Source organism: Montipora capricornis, chromosome 8 (assembly GCF_036669925.1).
Source record: "Montipora capricornis isolate CH-2021 chromosome 8, ASM3666992v2, whole genome shotgun sequence".
NCBI lineage: Eukaryota > Metazoa > Cnidaria > Anthozoa > Scleractinia > Acroporidae > Montipora > Montipora capricornis.
This window is the reverse complement of record NC_090890.1, coordinates 39,283,943-39,304,196: the sequence shown is the minus strand read 5'-3', so window position 1 is coordinate 39,304,196 and position 20,254 is coordinate 39,283,943. Positions and strand designations below refer to the sequence as shown.

General features: G+C 39.8%; 1 protein-coding gene across 3 annotated transcripts in view; it reads left to right on the top strand.

Moving 5' to 3' along the window:
• Window positions 1–20,254, top strand: part of LOC138014590 (protein lin-9 homolog) — a 45,726-nt gene that overhangs the window by 5,735 nt on the left and 19,737 nt on the right. The window contains exons 3-5 of one of the 3 annotated variants that reach the window (XM_068861714.1): window positions 11,219–11,352; window positions 18,318–18,350; window positions 19,610–19,659. Coding sequence is in view for 2 of the 3 variants with exons in the window: in XM_068861712.1 (XP_068717813.1) it covers window positions 17,901–17,913; window positions 18,318–18,350; window positions 19,610–19,659 (96 nt within the window). In the remaining variant the exon portion in view is untranslated. Of the gene's footprint in view, window positions 1–11,218; window positions 11,353–17,874; window positions 17,914–18,317; window positions 18,351–19,609; window positions 19,660–20,254 lie in introns of those variants that run through there. The other 2 variants (XM_068861712.1, XM_068861713.1) reach the window with 2 other exon arrangements.

Here is a 20,254-nt window from a genome sequence, read left to right as displayed (position 1 = left end):
CTTACCATATATGGGCAGGCTTACCATATATGGGCAGGCTTACCATATATGGGCAGGCTTACCATATATGGGCAGGCTTACCATATATGGGCAGGCTTACCATATATGGGCAGGCTTACCATATATGGGCAGGCTTACCATATATGGGCAGGCTTACCATATATGGGCAGGCTTACCATATATGGGCAGGCTTACCATATATGGGCAGGCTTACCATATATGGGCAGGCTTACCATATATGGGCAGGCTTACCATATATGGGCAGGCTTACCATATATGGGCAGGCTTACCATATATGGGCAGGCTTACCATATATGGGCAGGCTTACCATATATGGGCAGGCTTACCATATATGGGCAGGCTTACCATATATGGGCAGGCTTACCATATATGGGCAGGCTTACCATATATGGGCAGGCTTACCATATATGGGCAGGCTTACCATATATGGGCAGGCTTACCATATATGGGCAGGCTTACCATATATGGGCAGGCTTACCATATATGGGCAGGCTTACCATATATGGGCAGGCTTACCATATATGGGCAGGCTTACCATATATGGGCAGGCTTACCATATATGGGCAGGCTTACCATATATGGGCAGGCTTACCATATATGGGCAGGCTTACCATATATGGGCAGGCTTACCATATATGGGCAGGCTTACCATATATGGGCAGGCTTACCATATATGGGCAGGCTTACCATATATGGGCAGGCTTACCATATATGGGCAGGCTTACCATATATGGGCAGGCTTACCATATATGGGCAGGCTTACCATATATGGGCAGGCTTACCATATATGGGCAGGCTTACCATATATGGGCAGGCTTACCATATATGGGCAGGCTTACCATATATGGGCAGGCTTACCATATATGGGCAGGCTTACCATATATGGGCAGGCTTACCATATATGGGCAGGCTTACCATATATGGGCAGGCTTACCATATATGGGCAGGCTTACCATATATGGGCAGGCTTACCATATATGGGCAGGCTTACCATATATGGGCAGGCTTACCATATATGGGCAGGCTTACCATATATGGGCAGGCTTACCATATATGGGCAGGCTTACCATATATGGGCAGGCTTACCATATATGGGCAGGCTTACCATATATGGGCAGGCTTACCATATATGGGCAGGCTTACCATATATGGGCAGGCTTACCATATATGGGCAGGCTTACCATATATGGGCAGGCTTACCATATATGGGCAGGATATGGGCAGGCTTTTAAGCAGAGAAAACTTTTAAGAGATTTGCAGTGGGTTTTTTTGTAGGTTGCAGTTCATTGTTTCACAAATACATAAAGTATCCTAAACATCCTTAAAAGCTTACTCTTGGCCTGAAAACTTTTGTTTACGGGTAATTAGGCGTAAGGTGAGTTTTTAAGAATGTTTAGGATATTTTCTGTATTAGTGAAACAATGACTTGTAACCTGCGAATTATACCTGCCAGGATATTAGGGTCATCAGTAAAAAGGTAAAGCCTAAGTTTATGTGGACGTTTATGAATACTGTTGACATATCAGAAGATCAATTTACTAAGAACAAACCTTTAGAGAACACCACAGATGATGTATCTGAGATATGTTGACCAACCTGGATTGTTTGTGTGCGATTGATTTAGTACAATGTAAAACAATCATTAACAATCCCATGGAAGCCATAGTGGTTGAATTTCTTTATCGTGATACTGTATTGAAGGTGTATAAATACTTCACAAGAAATTAGTTGCTGATTCATGTTACTTTTAAAGTCATTGATGATGTGTAATATTCAATGTTGGGATGAATGTCTCTTATGAAAGCTGGATTGGGATTGATTGAGTTGTGCTGTCAATAAATTATGCCAATCAAAATGGCTTGCAAAGCTGCACTAGAGGGTCTTTTCAAGAACAGCATAAGGCTGTTATCGATCAAACAAAAGAGCTCTACTTCTCTAGAGGTTAAAGGTGTTGGTACTTATTCAAAAACATGACCTGGAATGCTTGGATGAAAGTTAGTCTCATTTGAACTTGTAATTTTTGTCTCCCTGATTACATTACCGTAGAAATGAGGTTCATCGAATAATAGAAACATTTCGAGTCTATGGTTCATACTTGCAATATTGCTATGAAAAACTGAATGTAAAGGTAGGATCAACCCTTTCTTTCGGGAGTTTTTACGTGTACAATTTGAAGCTATGTGGGGAAAAATGTCTACTTTGGATTCGCTGGTTTGGGAGATTATGATCAGTGCTCAAATTGACATCTAGATCAGTTTTAAGATACCTAAGCCGTATAGACTAGTTAATTTATCTAGATTTCTCCTAGGCTGTACAGTATCAGGAATTGAACTTTTAAACTGTTTATGACACACAGCGAGACAGCACAATCTGACAAATAGTAATTAACTTGTCAAAAAATCTGCGGTGCATTGGCAACAGCCCAATACAGAATTTCCCGCTGCTGGTGCAACGGAAATTTTGAACACGTCAGTTACTACAACAGGTGCAGTCCCTTATTTCTGTCCTCTTCCCAAGCCTCTCTCGGTCCTTTCATTCGATTGTGTGACAAAACACGACTACTTCACAAAAGTGGTCAACACTTATGGGCATCCGTTAAAGTGACATTGGACATTTTGTAACAATTACACGTTGCAATATCCCATGTTAATATGACAAGCTTACCACTGTAAAAAGAACGAAAACAGGCAGAATTGGAGCTTAAGTTCAACAAGAAATAGCATTTCTAAGCTAAGCCGCACTGATCTACAGTATTTAGGTGTAAAAACCCCATTTAAGACTGTTAACTTCCAATTGTTTTGCTGGGTACTACTATGTCAATACTCTAAAGAAGTCAACTTTCCAGGACCTTGTCTCGTTAGCCTACTGGATATCGGAAACTGCAAGGTGAAGCCATGGATCTGGGTTCAATTCTTTGCCTTGCCTATTGTGAATCTTCTCAGCTTGTTTAAAATGTTTGTTTCATTGAAGTAAATTTGAAGTCTAAAGTAGATTATACGTCGTGTAAATTGAATAAAAAGGGAAATGTCAGTTTGAGGGATGGAAATAAGTGACGACCAAGAAAAGCGGGCCGCTTGACTAATTTATGAAGGGACTGCTTGCAGTCTTGTTATTAGCCTGCGTAGCAAGCGAAGTCATTTTTCTGGCTTCGCGAGAATAGGGCGAGCGGCAAAAAATAAAAACTGAAGAGAGAGGAGAGGAGAAGGAAACTTGCGGACAAACCCCTCGCTCACTATGCAGGCTAAATGGCGTAAATATCTTTTCAAGAAATAATACAAGTTATTGGCAGCTTGAGAGAATAACGTTACAACAAATTTGATCAATATTATCGTTTCCTTGTCAGACTTTTGAAGTTTTTCTTGCCCAAATTTCATTCCCACTACGTAGGATCAAACATTTTCTTGGTCAATGACAGCTGATGACACGTATTAAGTGGGCGGTTTTCGAAATGCTGGGGTTTGTCTTCAAGCATTTCCCTCTTTTCTCGCCCATTTTTCGCGCAGCTAAAGCATTAAATCTTCCACGGAAACTCTTGCAAAGCAGGCTATACAATCATAAGTAAGAATACTTAACTTATATTGATGTTGACAATCTTCTTTAAGTCTTCTAAACTTTTGAGCTTTATTGGAGTGGAGTTATCTGTTCTGCAAAAAGACGAATCCATTCGTCGCCCGGCAATACTTGTAGGAGTTGGCATCCTTGAATTTTTTAGACTCAAAGTAGCTCTTGCAATTTTAGTGTTAAAATGGTTATACAGATTTATGTGGCTGACAGCTGCATCACTGTTGAAGCCCAGATCTACTGCGCTAAAGCCATTTACATTTCTCCTGCTAGCCATTACATTCTCCTCTGCCAGCCTGCGCACGAATTTACAGATAATGGCGTTTGGCCTGTTGGAGGCCACTCGAGATAGAACCCGATGTACAATGTCTACATCACTCAAAGAGATCTTCACCCCTTGTATTTCGACCGCGTGCCATTTCAATGGAAGAGCCTGCTTGCAAGCTATTAAATATTCTTGGGTTTCACTCAGATGATCAACAGCCATGTTTTTCAACGAAGTTTACATAACAATTGCGTTTAATACCCGGAGGATTGAGTCGGGACACCAACATGGCAGCCGTGACGTGATGTGAAACCCGAGAATAGCTTACGTCATAGAAAGTGCTTTATTTATGAATTGCCATGTAATATATTCTATTTATTATATAAACACCAATGAAATACCGAATCATTTCACGAAAGACGCAATTTTTAAATGTAACCATAGCAACAGTGATCTTTTCACGCGTGAAAATAACATGTCTTCACGTGTTAAGGTATGTTTTCGTGCGAAAGCTCACGTGGTGTTTCATTGGTGTTCATAGGTATCAAATCATAAGTCTGGTTTATTACCTGACACTTTCCCTAGATCTTGAACAAGAGCAGAAACTCATCAAGGCACTTGATTCAGTGTTGGATTTGTAATATCCAATGAACCGGCGGTAGATCAGAACTTAAACTACATTCACACAGTTAGGGACGTTCGCGCCCAAAACGTTCCCACGTACAGATTTTCTTAAACCTTAGAAAGGTAATGACCTACTTTTGCCAAAAAGGCAAAATGGGGGTTCACAGTGCTCGTTTTCGAGATCATGAGGGGCACTTTTAGAAGCTAGCGTTATTTTTAGACGATCTTATCTTACAACTTTTTTTTGGTTTTATCAACGGAGGTGATAATGTAAATTGGCCACCGTACAGAATCTAAAAGCTAAAATCCACTGAATCAAAGTGCAGTAGCTTACAACTGTCAGCAATAAAAATTTAAGGCTACATTAGTGAAATTTAGAACAGGTAAACGTACTCAATTCAACATAATACAACTAAACAAACTTTTGCAGCTGATGTCTTTTGCTGAGGTGAAATAGACCTTGAAAAACTATGCATATTAGTCCAAGAAAGAAAGCTTCGGTCGCACGAGAGCATATAAGGCGAAATATTTGTAACTCCACGTACAGATTGTTTTTTGTTAAAATGAACAAAATCAGGAAAGGAAGTGATCTCCGGAAAGGAAAATGGGGGTCACCGAGCATTCAAGAGAGTAAAAAAGCTGCGAAGTTCTCAAAGCGATTGTCTATTCGCACTGTCACGCCATTGCGTGACATTTCCGAGAAGATCTGGGTCCACAGTTATCCCTTAAGGATGGTGCCTACTAATTAAAGATATTTTTGCCCCGGTGTGTGATTATGCAGGAAATGTAGATCTTAACAAGCGTTATTAAAATCCAAAAAGAAAATTGGGGGTAACCATGCATTTTTCAAAGATTATTCATGAATTATCTTTGTAAAAAGCTTTAAAATACAAAGCAATGTATGGCGTTCTTTCTCAAATTGAAGCTTAATTATCTCTCAAATATGCATGGTTACCCCCAATTTTCTTTTTGGATACCAAGAGTACTTACTAAGATCTACTTTTTCCGGATAGTGTTAAACTGCGCAAATATATCCCTGTATTAGTAAGCATCACCGATAGGAAATCCGAGTATCTCAAGATGCGCAGAACGTATGCGCAGTAACTATAGTAGGCACCGTCCTTAATGCCACATGCTTTCACTTTCCATTCTTGTGGAAAATGTTTGCACCTTTAGCAGCGTGTTTACCTTGGTGGTCTGCGATGCACGACGTATGCGTGAAATGCGCAGTAGCAATGGACGCAAACGTCCTTAAGTGAGCAGGAATCAGTGTTCCACAAGGTGACAATGATTACTGCACAATTTACTGAAAACAGCTGGATTTTCCGTTGATAACCATTGCAGCGTTCTGGTAAATGTCTCAATTGAGGTGAGATTGAATTTATAACAATGGAAGGAACAATGTATTAAAATTAGTGAATGTTCAAGTTGCTAGTCTTTTTAACGTGGGAAATGCCCTCAAGCCGAGTTAGGATCTCGCCACATACTTGACGCTCATGCACAATACTAATCAACGTTGGGTTTAGTATTGCTTCTTGGTCACCAGCAACAAACACATTAAGTGTTGTTCACAATCACATTTGTTTGAACATTTTTTTATCCGACATAAATGAATTTCCGAGTCGCTTGTTTTTGTGAAGTGTTACGTTTGTCCTATTGTTATTATAAAAAAGCTTTTGGGGGATTAGAATGATAGGGCAACTTCAGGAGCTCTTGCACGTCAACCTGAAGTGACCAATGCTCAACTACCTGATATAAGGACACTCTGGTTTATTGAAGTTACACATTTCCATATCTTTCACGGTCGTCCCCGTAGATTTCGGGGTCTCAGTTTTTCGCAGAGGACGGCAAACTGTATTAAAATTAAGTTCACGTGCTGAACGTGCAGAGCGGTTGTTTTTCTCCTTTAACCTGTTATTTAGTGGCCTCCCTTTTATTGTCACCATTGTTAAGTATTTCTTGTAGTACCCACCCACCCTATAATAACAATAGGACCTGCTCCGCACCGGTATCGCTAGGTCAAGGGCTCGAACCCCATTTAAGTTTTGAATTTTTCAGGCTCCTTTACGCATTTGCTAAATGGGCCATTTCCGAGTTGCTGTTAGTCTCGGTTTCGAAGCGAGTCTTGGTGCTCAACTATTGTAAGGGAAATTAGTTTGATTTGCATAAGAATTCGCAACTCATTTACATTTGAATGGTTGTGCACCAGGACTCGTTTTGAAACTGAGACATGCAGCAACTCGGAAATGGGCTATGGCGTTCATAACTGCGAAGATCATAGCTTTACATGATAACTAAAACTCAACATTTGTCCTGACGAATATCACTAAGTTCAAGAAAACTTATGCTCATGAAAGTGAATTGTAAGGAGCCCATGTTTTCCGATCTGCTCATCTTAATTCACAAATTACTCGTTGCTTAATTTAAAAGCATTTATACGAAGTCGATGCTAATAGTAGTATATCCAAACTGGCTAATATTCCACGGATCACTGGTCAAGAATTGGGAAAAGATTGCACTCGCTGTTCAGTGTATGAGCAATAAAGAGGAAACGGTGGGTGGGTACTAAAAAAAATACTAACACCATATTTTAGCTACCAATGCAGCCCCCACCCCAATCCCCCAATTCCGAACACGATTCCATAGCTATTCTCGGTTTTCACATGACGTCACGACCGCCATGTTGGTGCCCCGAAACAAAGAAAAGGCGGCCATTTTGGTGCCCCGACCAAATCCTCCGGGAATTTAACTCTATTATAATTATGCAAACGCTTCCTTTTGTTTTCGTTGAAAAACATGGCTGTTGATCACGCGAGTGAAAACCAGCAATAACTACAAATTACACTATAAAAAAGCTGCTTTCCGTGAATACCGTGCCGTATAGAGCATTGCTAATTGCGCGGTTGAACGACCTGGGGGATTCCGCGCACCTTGCCTCACAAGGAAGGCCATTCTACAATGTGGCGCCACTATAACTATTTTTGAAATAATTTGTACTTGGTAATCTAACAATAAGTTTGTTCTCGGAGTCCCTCAAATAGTAGCTTGTATTTCATTCAGAAAATTTCGATGCTAAATAGTCCCGAGCCAACCCATGTGGGCATTTTAATACCATGGTGGCCTTTTGTATTCTTCGCTGGCGATCAAGATTTTTCCACCTCAGAATTTCCAACAATTTGGCCAGCATTAGCGTCAGAGAATGTTAAAACGCGGGGTGCTCTTATTCTGCAATTTTTGCCCCTTTTGTCTTGTAACGTTACCCCACAGGTTCCCCAAAGAGTGCTAAAGGAGTTTGCATTAAAGATGTAAGGTCGTCTGAGGAACCAGGTGCCTAACACGTTTCATGGTACCGATTCCAGAAGCGATCTTTTTGGTTAATTTTTTCGATGTGGCAATATTCCAGCTGAGTTCGTTGTCAATTGTTGCAAGAAGTGATTTTGTCTTGATCAGTTTTTTAACTCGGGCATTTCTTGATCTGTAGTTTCATTGGGTACGAGATACATGCACCTGACCAAAATAGGGCACTTCGATTATCTAATAACCTTACGAATTATTTTAATAATTATTATAATTAAAATGAGCTTGAGAATTATATTTGCAGTAACTTGCGTATTTCTTGGAAGGGCCTTAGCCCAGTTCGTACTTATATAGTGGTATTAATGTAGAGGTTGTCATATCCGAAAGGGATATAGGTATTGTGATTTCAAATGACACCTCTTGGAAGTGTTGCATAGTAATGATTGTCGATAAAGGAAATAAGATGCTAGGCTTTCTTAAAAGCAACTTCGCAGGTATGTTGGAAGTGCTGCGCTTTTGCGACTTAAATGTTCCTTTGTGCGCCCACACTTTTGTTTTTGCTCTCAGTTTGGGCACCGCAGTCATTAATCGGCAACTTACTTCTGGTTGAAAACATTCAAAGGAGATCTACGCGTTTGATGTTAAGGAATTGTTATTTATCCTGTGGGGATGGCTTCGTCAAACTTAAGTTATTGCCACCAAATTATAATTACTGGCTAGAAAATCTTGGCCTAATTTTTTTAATAAACGCCTTTACGGGCACATAAAACTAACTCGCAAGTTCAAATATTATCAGTCTCTTTTTCTTGAGGGTCAAACGAACCGTGCGTGCTCAGGATTGCATTTAAGACAAATCTTTCTCGTCCATCTGTTTTCCGTGGCAATTTCTTTAATTGAGTCATCTTAATATGGAACAGCTTACCAAGGGAATTTTAGGATTCAGAGTCTCTCGACTCGATAAGTCGCTTTATTTGAATAGACTTTGAACGTTTGATTGCGATAATTTGCTCCGTTAAAGTAATCTGTCTTAAATGTCGTGTTGGAAATATTGTTGAAATTTTTTGCCTGTACATGCTAAGTGGTAGTCGTTAGTAGAATTCAAGTATAGTCTTTAGTTTATAATTTATGTAGATTTTAGATGATAATTTGTAATTAGATTTGAATTGCCACTTGGGTAAAGAGAGGGTTCTTGATATTTTAGGGGGTTGGGTGTTTTGTTAGACCGTAGGGGACATATGTCCTATTGTTTAGGACCAGTACAGTGTACAAAGCCTGAAATAATGATAACTTGGAGTATCCCTGACGCCGACCCAGGAATTTGCGCACATCTACGTTAGACAGATTTGCCTGAGGGCCAATGTAAGCTATTACCAAATACGTAAACGGCGCCAATGACCCTATCCTATTATCCACGCCTAGCCAGACAGGCATAAAGACATGGAACATCAACTGAGTTGACGACATGTAGCCATAACCAAAACCCCCGGTAGGCATAACGTAGGTTTTGTGGCCAGTTAAAGACGCAAATGCCAGTTAATTTCAACCAAATGCAAAGTTTACTGTAGCCAAACCCCTAAATAGCACCCGAGCCTACAGCAGTTTGGAGTATTCATGCCCGGCCAGAACGGCCCCGGTGAACCAACGATTCGAACTGAACGCCAAGTTCAGTGACGTGGTGCCCCAAAGCCAAACAGACAGACAAACGTTTGGCATCCGAACTTAGTCCACTATTCGTGCCCGGCCCGAGAGGCCCAAATGTAAGAACCCGAGGTTCAGGAACAGCCAGAGGACCAAATACAAACAAATTATTGCAACCGAAACCGCAACCTAGTTCCCAGGGTTCTCTCCTACCCGTCCCAACGTAGGAGAGAGGACCTGGGACGAGGTCTTGCTATTATGATTACAAAATCATTTCCTTTTTTTTCTTCAGATTTTGTAAGTGTGTTTGACTCAGCACCTGATTGGCAAAATTCTGAGCATTGATTTTTATCCAAAGCTGTTTCTTTTGAGTATAAGAATAGGCCTCATTGACGATAGCCGCCATGTTGGTTTTCAAATTGTAAAGCAAATTAGCCATGTGTTATGCTGGGGGGCAAACATTGGAAAAAAGGCAAATTGCGGAACATCGTCTCGAAATATTGAAATAACATTGCTAAAAGTATATTTTAGAATTTAGAATTAAGTACCTTTTATAATAATTTTATCTTTTGATTGCCTTTGACATTTGACTTTCTCCTTCGTTATCTGCTCATTTTTCACTAAAAAAACATCGAAGTAACTTGTGTAATCATTTTATTTTACTACTTAGCTGATCAAAATTCAATGTACGTGAAACAAATCACCATTGTGGCTAAGATGGTTGTTATAACCTCTCGAACTTGTGTCGTTTGCCCCTCAGAAGTGTGTAGCTAATTTGCATGATAATAGCAAACCATCGTAAACAAGGTCCATAGAGTACGGCTGCCATAGGGAGGACCGAAACAAAGGAATGATATTCCTTTAGGGAGTAAATTTTATTTTTAGCAAATATCTTTTAATTGTTTTGGTCCTCCAACATGGCCGCCGTGCACATACTCTATTGTGCGAAACGGAAAATACTATAATATCCTTTGTCCACCCAAATTTTTAATAAGCATTGTTTCCAGTTTCTCTTGGGACTTTGGTCCCAAGAGAAAACAAAAACAATGCTTATTCCAAATTTGGGTGGACAAACAAGAGTATTATGGTATTTTCCGTTTCGGGCAATTGATTTCATGCTTCGCCATTACTTGCCGATTGGACGTCAGAGGGTTGGATCTAGGGAAAAGTGACGAGTGATGTATTTTCTCACTAGCTTAAAATCTCAGCGTGGAAATGCAACTCATTATACATGCAAAACAAGAGTTTCAAAATCTGAAAGCCCGAAACTCCCTTGCTGAATAATAATTCAGCCGCGTTCACATGCATTGCATTCTGAAGCCCGGTTTACAATTGAGCAAGGTAGAACAAGTATAGACGTAATGCGACGTTCACACAGTGGAACAAGCGGAGGAAAATTTGGCATACGCAATCGTGGTAACGTCGGAGAAGAACTAGTAAGATTCATGATGGCGTGCGAATAGCTGTGTTTGTGCTTAGGCTTAACACACTCCGGTTCCCACTTGTGAACTAAGTACAAGCGCAAGATAAGAACAAGCACAAAAAAAGGAATTTCCTCTTCTTGTGTTTGTGCTTATACTTGTGTTTATGCTTATTTCACGCCCGTTCCCACACGATTTTTCTTGATCCAGCTCTCTTAAGATTCTAAAGCTAGTAATGGCGGACCATTGAATAAGAAAATTCCAGTTAAAATTGAGAATATGCACTTAATGTATGGTCCCGAGGGGGAAAGTTAATTGTTTTCCCGAGAATCCAGATTAAAACTAACTACTTTCCCGAGGGACCAGACATAAGTACTTTTGTTATGTTTAGAATTGCAGCAAAACATCCGGCGCGGGAAACAACTGAGGAATTGCATCCCGGTCAGATTACAGTTGAATTTGATTAGGGGCACTTGACCAAGAATCAACCAATCACAGTGCTCGCTTTGCTGAGTGAAGGTCTAGGTATGTAACAAATAGATTTCTTTCTTAAGGGCCCACAGACGGTTTTTTCGTGCGTTGCTAAGGAAGTGAAATGTTACCTCTGGTAACTGACGTCATCATATCATGAGCTGACAAGAAAACCCACTCACAAGCAAAAATCACCGCACAAAGTGTTGTTTCCATCGAAGGTTTTTCCTCGCCCTTCCTCGCGCTCGTTGTCAGATCAACTGCGCATGCGTAAACGAAGTGATGCCATGCAATTTTTGCATGGCATGTTTCAGCCCCAAATACAGAACATAGCTAAGCATTGATTTTTTTTTAAATCATCTTTTTTGAAAAAATTATGGGTATTTCAGTATCGTTCATGTCTTTAAAAAGAACATTTTTCAAAATAAAAAGAAAACCATGCTTGGTTGGATGCAAAAACGAATATAAATTATCAAACCATCGATTAAATACCCAAATTGCGTAGCACGGAGACAAATTTAGAGTTTTCTTTTATTGGTCACGTGACCATGGGCGTAGTATAATGACTTCATATTTAGGGTCATTGGCTTTCAAAAGTTGGAAACTGACGAAAATAATGCCAAATTCTCTCAAATTACTTAACCATTACATCCTTAGCAACGCACGCCAAAAAATACGTCAGTGGGCCCTTAAATCAAGGCTTAAAACTTGGGACACTTCAGTTAACAAAGTTTTGAAATCATAAGAAAACGTAGAATTGATTTTTTTGGTCATAGAAGCACTTTAACTGGCACCCGAACCTAATTCTGATCAGTATTCGCCGGTGCCCGCCCTGAGAAACCCAAAGTAAAACGATTCCACCTATTAAACACGAAGTTCAGTTACAGCCAAACATACCGAATTGGCACCTGAACTTACAACGTAGTTCAGTATTTGTGCCGGCCCGGGAGGCCCAAATGTAACAAAACAGGCAAAAAAATTCAACAAATACGAGGTCGAGTTGTTGCCAAACACACGCAACTTGTAGTTGTCCCAAACGAAAATAAATTGAATGAACACCAGGAGGATTCAAGTTCAGTACAGTGAAATACACCGAAGAGGATCAAGTAGTCTCTCTCGGTCAGAAAAACTGAAATGTAGATGACATTTAGATTTCCAGAGTGCCGCCAACGCCAAACATATAACATAAGAAATAGGAAAACCTAACAAGTATTGATGACGTCCCAAATCAAAATAAGGTAACATAAACAAGGAATTGGCAAATGCGAAATAACCTGACGAACAGGAGAACTCAGAAAAATTAACATTTGACCAGAGAAGCATAACGGTCCAAGTAATGAAACTGACTCTAGTTTGAAAAAAAGAAAACATATCTACCTCTAAATTCGCCGCTTGAGGCGGAGCTTGTTGGATTTGTTGAACTGGAGGAGCCGGTGGTCCTGGCGCTTGAGGAACTTTAACCATAGACGGACAGACGAAAAAACACTTCGAACAAGCGGCCGTGGATTTTACGGCAAAAGAAAACAACAAGGTGGGGCGCTTTACCTTTATAGTCGCGAATACATAAACCGTGTGAATTCCACGCTTTGTTGTCACATTCCAGCGATGAATTCACTCCCGTGGAGCATTTTGGCCAGTTTGAAGTAATATGTAAAAAACGCCGGAGTGCGAGTGTTTCATCAGGGGTTACAAACACCGTGAAGCAAATGAAAGCACGACGCGGTAGGCGGAGTATATAACGTACTTTTATTGTAACCTCTGATGAATCACGGAGCACGAGTTTTTTTACTACGTATGAGTGTTATGTGAGGATCTTTTGTTTTATCAGGCAAGTGATAGTAATTTGAAAAGAAAATGAATCTAAAAGTTAGAACTTTCGAAGAAATTTAAATAATAAGGCGTAATGGAGAGCCAGACAGAATCACGTCGTTTACGACTGCCGAAATCGTCTTCCAAAAAAAGTGATTCGGTTAACGAGGCCCTTCGAGTTTCATCTAAATATGAAAATAATTGGGCTGTGAACTCGCCGATTGGTTGAGGTTAAGAGAGATACAAGTGCCGGTTTTAGATTGCGATGGACTTTTCAAGGTTCCTTCTGCAGTTACCGGAACACATATTACGTAAAACAAAAGAAACAAAAGACAGAAAACAAAACAACGCCAAATAAAGACTAGTCCCAAGTGATCAAAAATACAATGCTTTCCGGTACATGCAGAAAGATCCCTTTTCAAAGACTGTTAAGCCATGAGAGCAGTCATTGCTGAGATGGATGCTCTTTCGCTGAATTATTGGGTGTTTAAATTCGTTTTAATGCTCTGGACGCTAATAATAAGAGGTACTGCGAAAGTTTTATGTCGAATATTATTCGGGGAATTTAAAATGCATTGTGAGCGAGTAGTTTATTTATATGTTTTTTTTTCGAAGGTTTATTAGCATAAAGGTTCATTTAAATTCAATTGCCTTGATCAGTGTCTTGATCAGTTTTTGAACTCGGGCGTTTCTTGATCTGTACTTTCATTGGCTATCAAGATTGATGCACCTGGACAAAATGAGGCACTCCGATTGACTAATAACCTTATGAATTATTATCATTAATAATTCATAAGGCTATTAGTCAATCGGAGTGCCCCAGTTTGAGAATTAATGATCAAGGTTTGAAATGACTCAAACCATTCGCTCATTTGAATGTATTGTGTATTCGCATAAGTAAATAAAAAGCTTAAGCAAAGAGGGCGTTGCTAAGAACAAAAACGACTCGAAATAATAGATTATTGAATAAAATGTACTGCACGCCCTGCGCATGCGTTTATCATTTTAGTTATTTCTTTGCCGTTGTCGTCCTGACAACAATGTAAAATTTAGGGAGTTTAATTAAGCAACGACGACGGCAACGAAAACGTCATAAAGCAAGATTATGAATGGTTAGAAAAGGAAAAATACCGAATGAAAGCGTGTTTGCTGTAATTTTAAGATTAAAGTGTTCATTGAAACGATTGGTCATTTAAGTGGACGGTCATTTGTCGCGGCATTGAACGGGCTTTCCTCAATGATTTTTCCCTTCATGTGATAATCATGTAATCGCAATGTGCCCCTTGAATTGAAATTAATGATTAATTTTGCTTGTATTTCAAAGATACGCGTAAAACTTAAAGGACATTGCCCACTAATTCAAATTAGGCGCGGTGCGTGCATATGCCGTAAAAGCACAGAGGCTTTTACAAGTGTTATTGAAATCCAAAAAGAAAAGAGAGGGAGAGGGATGAGTTGTTCAAAATCGATTGCGTTACAACCCTCAAAAAAAAAAAAAAAAAAAAACCACAGTAATAACTTTGGCGAACTGATCACAACATACGAAAACAATCAGTTATCGATTAAAAGCAGTCGTAATGCAGACCGCGAGCGCTAAAACAAGAGCAAGTTAGTCACAATTGGATTAACTTTCGTCCCGACCTCGTGGCGACAGGTATTTTCAAGTCATCTACCAAGATGAGCATAATGTAAAACCAAGCATAGTTAGTAGAACTATCACCAAAGTAATCGCTGAGTGACTTAAAAATCCAACGAAAAATATCTCTCCAGTAAGGAGAAAGAAGGGCAACGAGAATGGTACCTCGTACGGTGGTGGAAGCCGTTGGTTCTGTGGTATTTAAAGTACCATTTTTTATTTCTCGCGAGGATGGCGCGAAGTAAGTCGTATGCGTCGATTCGCATATCAACGATCCGTTAACAGGTTCCACAGCGTTCATACCATCAGTAACCTAGGCCTTTTTTGTTTCGTTGAAGTAAGTGCAAATAACCTCTTTATCTTCGGGCACAGAACCTATGTTGAAAGTCAGCTTAAGTGGCGTTGAAAGACCATGGACTGGGATTTCTGTTTGCTGACAGGGTCCCATAAATCAAGACCAACAACCTGTAAAGAGAAGAAATTGAGGTCGTGTCACAACTTCGTTTTGATAGAGTGTGTGTGATGATTGAAAGTAAGTGTTCTTAGAAAGATTTTGAGGGTCCTTACTTTAAATAGATATACTGTAGTTTTTTTTCGAGAGGAGCTTACGCAACCTTCCCTTGAACAACGCATCCAGGTAAATTTTCCCATACATTGGTGGTGAAGGTGGTGGTATTGGCACAACCTCGTTCCCAGGACTTTTCTTCTCCGAGAGTAGGACCGACACTCGCCGGAGAAAAGCCCTGGGAACGAGATTGGGTATTGGTACTGGGAATGGCATTGGTAGTGATAGTGGTAGTTGTAGTGACAGTGGTAGTCGTAGTGGTGTAATGGTACTGGCAGTGGTAGTGGTAGTGGTGTTCACTATTGGTTAACAGAGGGAAAATAAGCTTTTCAGACCTAATTTTCCTGCCAGAGGAAAAAAAGGTTTTAGCAGTGTGTTTTCCAGCACATTTTACCACAGTTATCCCAAGCGAGAAAACGAGGCGTTCAGCGTATGTTTTCCTGAAGTTGTAAACGTAATGAAAACATAACATTCCACAATGGTTTTCCTGCAGGAGCATAAAACCGGAAAACATGCTATTTTGCTGAGTGTTTTCCCCTCTTTTCCGGAGCGTTCTAACAGGGTATTTTCCAAGTGTTTTTAGGTTTGGGAAGACGTAGTGAAAACGCGATGTTCAACGTCCATTTTCCTACAGGAGTGTTTCACCGACAAACCCGCTGTTTTCTTGAGTGTTTTCCTCGGTTTTCGGTAGCATTCTAACACGGTATTTTGCAAGTGTTTCTCGAATTCAGGCTGAAAAAACGCCTTAAAAACGTCAATTTTCCGATGAGCTGCCGGCATGGCTGAGCATTTTCAATTCCAATAGATGAAATGAGTGTTGCAGAGAATGAGAACTAACGGGGTAAAAAAATCAGATATTCCACCAGCAGAGGTTTTAAGGACGGTGCCTACTATTGTTATAGCTCATACGTTCTGCGCATCTCCAGATAGTCGGATTTCCTATCGCCGATGCTTACTAATACAGGGATATTTTTGCGCGGTTTAAAACTATCCGGAGAAAGTAGGCCTTAGTAAGTATTCTTGGTATTCAAAAAGAAAACTGGGGGTAACCATGCATTTTTACGAGATAATTAAGCTTTAATTTGAGAAAGAACGCCATACATTACTTTGTATTTTAAAACTTTTTACAAATATTATTTATGAATTATCTTTGAAAAATGTGTGGTTACCCCCAATTTTCTTTTTGGATTTCAATAACACTTGTTAAGAGCTACATTTCCTGCATAATCACACACAGGGAAAAAATGTTTTAATTAGTAGGCACCGTCCTTAAATGAGTCGTAAATTGAGATAACACGAAAGACTCGATAAGAGCGCCGTATTACCAGACACTGGTCACCAAAGCTTGAGTTTCGCAGCGTTTACGCAAGTTTTACGTCAACTATGCTGTGGAGGAATTCAAGTTTCATTGGTACCTTATCTGTAAACGACAACTCACTTTTTAACACTTTTTAACTTTCATGTAGTCCAGTGTTTGCTTTCAGTCTAAACACGTGCAGTGGGTCGTGCAGTGTGATTGATTCGTTTGCAGCAAAACCACAATCAAAAGAGAGAGAGTCAAGACGGAAATATATAAGTTCTCTTTCAGATTGTCAGAATAAGAGGGTACAAGGGTTGTATCAATACGCGGCAGGGTTCATGGGTTTGTGCTCGGTGCGAGTCCTCACATGCAACCGATCCCAGAATCTGTAATCTTACGTCCTGTCGAGGCGCAAGGGGTGCTGCTGCTCGCTTATAAGCTTTGCAAATGGTGAGTTGCGCCTCCAATGTAGGCCTCTGAGAGAACACTAGGGCTGATTCTAGAGTTTTTGGTTTGATAACATTCTTTTATTTAAAACCCATTTTTTTTATTTGGTCGTATGTACTAGATCTTGCTTCGTACTTGTGTGTTCCACTATGTACATTATTTGGCATAGAACGAATACTTCATTAGAAGTATTTTGCATAGAACGAATACTCCAATATTTCTTGAGAACCAGTTTGTTCAGCCGTTTTGGCGTAGAAAGAAAATAAGAAAATAGCTTTCAAAGGCCAAGCAAAATAAAAAATTATATCAAGTTTAAAGGAAGCGAATTCCCTATCGCCGTCAGGGGGACTTCGCAGCGGTCGGATGATTTAAGGCTGATTTAAGGCTGATCTTGTAATTTTTTGATGAATGGAGTTAAGGAAGCAAGTAAAACTGTGGGATTTGAATAAAGTCTCTTTAAAAAAAAATAAATACAAATAATCCCGTATCCTGATAACCCACTAATAGGGCTTCGTGTTTGCATTTGCTAATTTAGTAACATTAATAATGAGTTTTTACAGCAAACAACTTCAAGTTATATTACAGATTTATCTTTCTGGTAATCTCTCGCCATTTTTCGAAGTTTACCTGTAGTTGAAGTTCACGGTAACTGGACAATTTGTGTTAAATGTTTGCGCATTCCACGTATACGCCCTTGTAGGCGTCTTGTTTATTCAAACTGCACTCGAAGTCATGTGATTACCACCGATAAAAACATTCATGGAATGAAGTGTAGATGGTTTTACCCAGCATGCACTTCGATAATATTCCTTTGAAAAAAGAGCGCGTCGTTCCCAAAACACAAAATGGCGGAGGAAGGTAATGCAATCAATTGCTTAACTTTCGAGTTTACGTTGGTTGTACACTTGTATTTTGTAAAAGAACGTAGCTTAACCCCTCTTAAAAAGCTTTTGTCTCATATGTAAAGGGAAATATTGCGAAAGTATCGTATTTTTTCGTGATGACAAAATCGTAAGAGTGGAGAATTTTTGTATACGTACAATGTAGTTTCGTCTGGTGCACGTTGATTTTAATCAATTATTAAATCTTGCAGCTGAAAGTTAAACATCAATCAACCCTACAGCTGAACCAGATGTCTAGTGTATTGCCAAATAATTTTTCTCATGGCCTTCATTTATAATGAACATATGTGATATCTGTTGCATGGTAATGAAACAAGCATAATAATTACATTTTCATTTTCGCGTCATTTTTATCTGTAGAAACGTCAGCAGAGGCTTTGGTGAGCCTACGAGGTCAGTAAATGCATCGCTGTTTACTTTTTAACATTTTTTGGCACCGTTCTAGTTTGATCGTATATCCTTTTCATGTAAGTCTTGTAGTAAGATTAAGAAATGTACATTTTGGTCCCTGTTGAGAATTATTGCTCTCTCGAAAATATTATTTGTAATCAAGGTTACAGGGCTAAACTACAGAATACAGGGCCATTTATCTCCATATCATTGAATAACAAAAGCTTCTATTGTTGTGTCTCATTCCTCAATATTGCGTTCACAACATGTAATATGTTGACACAAGTTCAGAATTTTGTATTTAACCCTCTCCTTCACAAGAATGGCTCTTGCAGATTTGAAACATCAGTGGGGACTTGTTCAGAGTGGATCTTAGATGAAACCCTTTCAGTCCTGAGAATGATTCTTTTAGATTTTACTCTGTCTAATGCCAGACGATTTTGCTCGTCAATCGGTGCCACTTGCCACTTCAGGGATGAGTGGGTTAAACCCTGTAAGTAGGCAGGGTTATACATGGCAAGAGTGATTGTTTGAATTTCCACGGGGCTTTAGAAGTTGCTTAAATGACTGAGTCTTTTTTTTGGGGGAGGGGGGGAGGGGGATGTTGGGTTCTTTTCTAAAGCTAGGGAGCAATAAAAAAATGCATTCAAGTTAATTTTTCTGTCATTACTTGATCCCCTCCCTGGGGATAAATTTTATCAGGAGACCAGGAAGGGAGAAATGCAATTTCTCCTCTAGTAATCTTCTGCCTCGATATCTACCTTCTTTGATAAATTTTATTGGGCCACTTGTTAGTAATGCAATGCATACCACCCTACCCCTCCATTTAACGTATTGAATTACCTATCCTGGAAAGACCCATCCTGAGACACATGATTAATTAAATATCATGGGTGGGGAAAGCTAAAACTTTGATTTTTCCTGAAAAATAAAGAGCTCTATGTAAGAGCTTCAAAGGTAGGGATGTTAGGAATTAGGAGGAAAAAATAGTGGGGACTGGAACTGACTATAGAAGATGGGATGGTACAGAAAGGGCAGGAAGTTGTATTTGTAAGAAGGTGGGAAGTGGAACAGAAAAAACACACTGTCATACATTAATCCATTGACTCCTGGAGGTTTCCCATTGACGAGTAAAATCGTCTGGCGTTAGACAGAGTAAAATACTAAGTATGGCTGGCTTAGGCCTGTTTAGGAGTCAAAGGGTTAATTAAACTTCTCTTTCCTCTGCAAACTTGCTGAATCATTGTGATTTTGTCATGTAGGAATTGGGTCACCGTCGCCATTTAGTTCTCCTTCTAAGCAGAGTACACCGGTAAGTGGAAAGTAAAGTAAAGTTCACTTAACAACATTCGTTGCAAGTGGAGGTCAGGTGCCCATTAAACAACCCTACGGTTGGCCAGGAACCCAACCCCTGCACATGCAGGATGGAACCACCCCCATGGCCAGTAGTATCCACAACCCAGCCATGAGCCCCCATCCCAACAAAGGCAGAAGAAACAAATTACAATAAGACAACATCAACATGGACACCAGTCACACTGAAACACATTCAGTGGAAGCCGATCAATATAGACTAAAGTAAAATAATGGCAATCATTTTAATAATAATGAAAAACCATTGAAATAAAGGAATGCAAAAAAAAAAAACACTGATAAATAAAGTGAGCCGAGATGACTGCAAACATGCCAGACTATAACAACCCCCAACTACCAAGATGTAGTTGTACCAAGATGTAATGGGAGGGGGAATGCAATCCCAAACAAACCAGGAACTAAGTGCTCCGCTAACCACACAGTAAAATACCACTGAGTTGCCTGCGTGATGAGTAGACCACTGACTGTTGCTAGAGGACCAACCTTAGCAACTGGAGATGCTGACTGCATGCACTGCAGAGAGGGATGTAATA